General features: G+C 36.6%; 1 protein-coding gene across 1 annotated transcript; it reads right to left on the bottom strand.

The window, feature by feature from the left end:
• Positions 1-1,437: 1,437 nt before the first annotated feature.
• On the bottom strand, positions 1,438-3,551 carry LOC114190776 (zinc finger protein ZAT5-like). The gene has a single exon (XM_028079810.1). The coding sequence runs from the start codon at positions 3,350-3,352 to the stop codon at positions 2,288-2,290; it is 1,065 nt and encodes a 354-aa protein (XP_027935611.1). The 5' UTR covers positions 3,353-3,551; the 3' UTR covers positions 1,438-2,287.
• Between the last annotated feature and the right edge of the window lie 214 nt (positions 3,552-3,765).

The following is a 3,765-nucleotide window of genomic DNA, read 5'->3' as shown; positions in this document are numbered from 1 at the left end:
AGTTTTTAGTATACTTTTTTGTTTAGTATAAATGTAGGTATAATCTAAAGGACGAGGGTGCTTAAACACAAAGCTTTCACCACCTGAACAAGCAAGCTCTATAATAGTAGAAGAAAAAGGGTTTTCTAATAAAATCATGAATAAAAAAAATATATGAATCTAGATAAAAGAAGAGGTTAAAGAAGGTTTATAAATGTAGTATAGTTTCCATTTTAGGTTGCACCACACTTATTCATACAGAACACTACGGATACTCGAAATATTCCAGAGGTATATTATATTCTCTTAATTTTATTTTAAAACGTTTTCATTATATAAATGAAAATATTATAGTGATTCAATAGGAATTATAATACGAAACTGATTTAGGTTTATTTTTAGTACATATTTATTCTGCTGAAATTAAGACTTGTTTTAATTTTTTATGTCACGTCTTATATTTTAAATTCTCTATAGATATTCATGTCTTTTTGTTTTTTAACCAAAAAAAACTTCGAAGCGTTTTTAGCATGGACTTTTTCTTCTTGCATTCCCATTATTAATAATTGCACCTCACACTAATAAATAAATAAATTAATTAATTAAAATATTCTCTCATTGCACCACGTCACTGCTACCACCGTTGTTGCTTTCTCAGTTTATCATTGCAACCTTTAACAAAAAGAAAAAAAGAAGAAGAAAGAATTCATTTAAAAAAAGCTAATTCTAAAAGAAATTATCATATATGTTATCCCGAAAAGTTTTCAAAATAAAAATCCAAAAGCTACATCTACAAAGGATAAAATAATCTTCTTCAAAAATCATGGATGCCATCAGAAATTATGGAGGTACAGAAGAAGAAACCTTCTTAACGAAGTTATTTGGGCCGGGTCGTTTAGTTAAACGACATCGTTTCAAGTGATGTCTTGAGTATTCTAGGTAGATGAGCTTGATTTATCAAGAGGACCCCATGACACTAATTAAATCTGTCACAAAAAATTAGAGTTCAATTTCATCCCTATCCAACTTTACAGTGACTTTAATGTTTTAAATTCATTTTATTATTTCGAGAGATCCGGTGTTTTCTTTATATCAAGAGCTGATTCTGTTTGGAAAAACCGAACACTAGTTCCATCTGTCTTTTACCAGACATTTTTTTTTTCTTTTTAAGAAATTATCCAAATATTAATGACCGTTTAAGAAAAAAAAAAAAGTGGTAATTGAACACCAAAATTATGTTTTGCAAGTGAAACCCTGGTTAGAAACCCACTCACTGTGTAAACTCTATCTGCATCACCCTGTTTCTTCATTTTTAGCATATTTATTAATCATAAACTAATTCCGATTAATTACAACTTAATCCTCAACTTGTATTGACGTGATGTCATGCTGCGTTTGACTTGTTAAAAAAAGAATAAGAAGAAACAGAAAAGAAAGGCACAGAAAAGGAACTTTGTTATAGAATGATTGCATATAAATTAATTTACATATACAGTGGACTTCATAATAATAATAATAGGTAGAGTGTAAATCTACACTTGGGGAGTAATCAGTTTTCTTCAACGCCTCTTTTTACTTGAACAAAAAGAAAAGAAAGCAATGAATGAAATTCAAAATATGCCATAGAGTTTAGCAATGTAATGTGTGATTTGTGTAGTTAGCATTAGCTGTATCTGAGGCAGAGTTGAGGATTTGGTGGGGAAATTGAGGGCTGTGAATGGTTTCATGGGTTGCTTAGGTGTAATGAGTAGGCAATTAAGATGAAGCAAAGAAAAGAACAAAATTATCTGAACAAGAATAATTATTTTGAAGGAGAAAAAGGACAAGTTGAGGATTCATGTGGGAATAACAGTTACTTACTGGCTTTCCCTACTTTTTATTCTATTTCCATGGCCAATGTGAGGGGACACAGAGAGAAAGACATGGAGGAGGAGATGTTTTATTGTGGAGGAAACAATGAAACTTAAGCAGAGACTTTTTGGACAGTCATAACACATCACATTCTCTGGCACGGAAAAAGAAGTGAAAAAAGATATACCCACATGCGCTATCCATGAGTTGGAGAGGTCTTTTCAGAGAACAAATTAAAACTTTCTCCAATAAACAACTGACCTCACCCACAAATCACCGTGCTTCTCCCATCAACTCCACAAAGAATCAAAAGAATCATGTAATGTAATTTTTGATAAATGTATGGATCAAAAAATTAAACGAAAAAAGAAGAAAAAAATCAGATCACAGACAACAGATGTATCGCGAAAACTGCACATAGCCACAGCTTCAATGTGAGATGTCAATCTAAACCTTGTCAGTAGTGACAATCCACCAAAGCTGGGGCAGTTAAGACAAGACTTGTTTGTGGTTGTTGTTGTTGTTGCTGCTGCTGCTGTTGTTTCTGTCCATGTTGCTGTTGTTGATGTTGCTTGGATGCAAAGGAAAACTTGGATTCTCTTGGATCATCTTCTGGGGCAGGAAGATTGAGATCCAATTCCAAGTTCAACACATTCCTTTTCTTTCTGGGGTGATCTTCTTCCGGTTCCAGAGCCAAGGGGGTGAAGGAGAGTGTGGTGGGGATCCCCACCGGTGCGCGGTGGCGTCTCATGTGGCCGCCCAGTGCCTGCCCCGATGTGAATTCAGCACCGCAGATGGAGCACTCGTGCACCTTGGATTTGTTGTACAAATTGGCCTTTGAACTGAGTTGAAGGGAAAATGGTGATTTATTATTGTTGTTGGTCTTCAATTGAAACTCTTCTTCATCTGATGACAAAAGGTGTTGGTGCTTCTTGTCTTGGGCAATGGGCATGATTGCCTTGGGCTTCTTGTGACTGGCCCTGTGCCCTCCAAGTGCTTGAAAAGAAGGGAAAGTTCTGTTACATGTCTTGCATTCATAAACATAGTACCCTGCCCTGCTAGACCCCAAGGTAGCCGCCTCCAAGAATTTCCTACTGCTGTACTTGGCGTAGTTCATGCCAACATCTTCCTCCACATGTTTCGGAGATTCCCGGGATTGTCCTTGTGCTAGAAGGATGAGGCAATTGGCCATGTCCTCTTCTTCGTCTGTGCTGTCTTGTAATCCTGCAGAAGAAGTGGTGGGAGAGTTGTTGCTGTTGTTGTTGATGATGTTGTGGTTGTTATTATTAATATCATGGTTTTTGTTGTTGTTGTTGCTGGTGATGTTACTGGTGTTGGTGTTGGTGTTGGTGTTGTCATCAACATTGTAAAAATCATCTCTTTCTCCTTCTCCGGTGGAGGAATTGGCGGTGACAGAGAAGGGGATAGGGGATTGAGGTCTGACCCTTTTGGTTCTTTTCCCCTTGACAATGTTGGCGTGATCTTTAGACCCCCCCAGAGAGAGTTCCTCTGGTGCTTCCATGTTTCTTCCTGACACAACCTTTGAGAGGCCTAAGCCTAACCTTAAAAAAACAAATAGAGAGAGAGAGAGAAAGAGGGTTGGAGGGTTGTAAGGAAGCAGAGAAAGAAGAGTGGAGGTTGGTTCTTAAATATAGATTGGGAGTGAAGGATATAATAAGTCGGGGGAGTCAAAAGCCACCCAATACAACAGTAACTGTGAATCAGCCCTGCAACCCAAGTTTTGGAAGTGTTTATTTATAGGATAGTAAATATAGGAAAATTTAGAAAACAAAAGAGAGAATATAGCACTCACACCAAAAATAATGTAATTTAACAGAAAGTGACCAAATTTGGAGAGTGTGGTGAAGGGTGAACAGATTGGAAGAGAAGGGAAAAGAGTGGTTTATTAAACACAACTCCGTCTCACACTCTCTT

The sequence above is a fragment of the Vigna unguiculata genome, chromosome 7 (genome assembly GCF_004118075.2).
Source record: "Vigna unguiculata cultivar IT97K-499-35 chromosome 7, ASM411807v1, whole genome shotgun sequence".
Classification (NCBI taxonomy): Eukaryota; Viridiplantae; Streptophyta; class Magnoliopsida; order Fabales; family Fabaceae; genus Vigna; species Vigna unguiculata.
The sequence above is the reverse complement of the archived record's forward strand: the minus strand, read 5'-3'. Positions and strand labels throughout refer to the sequence as shown.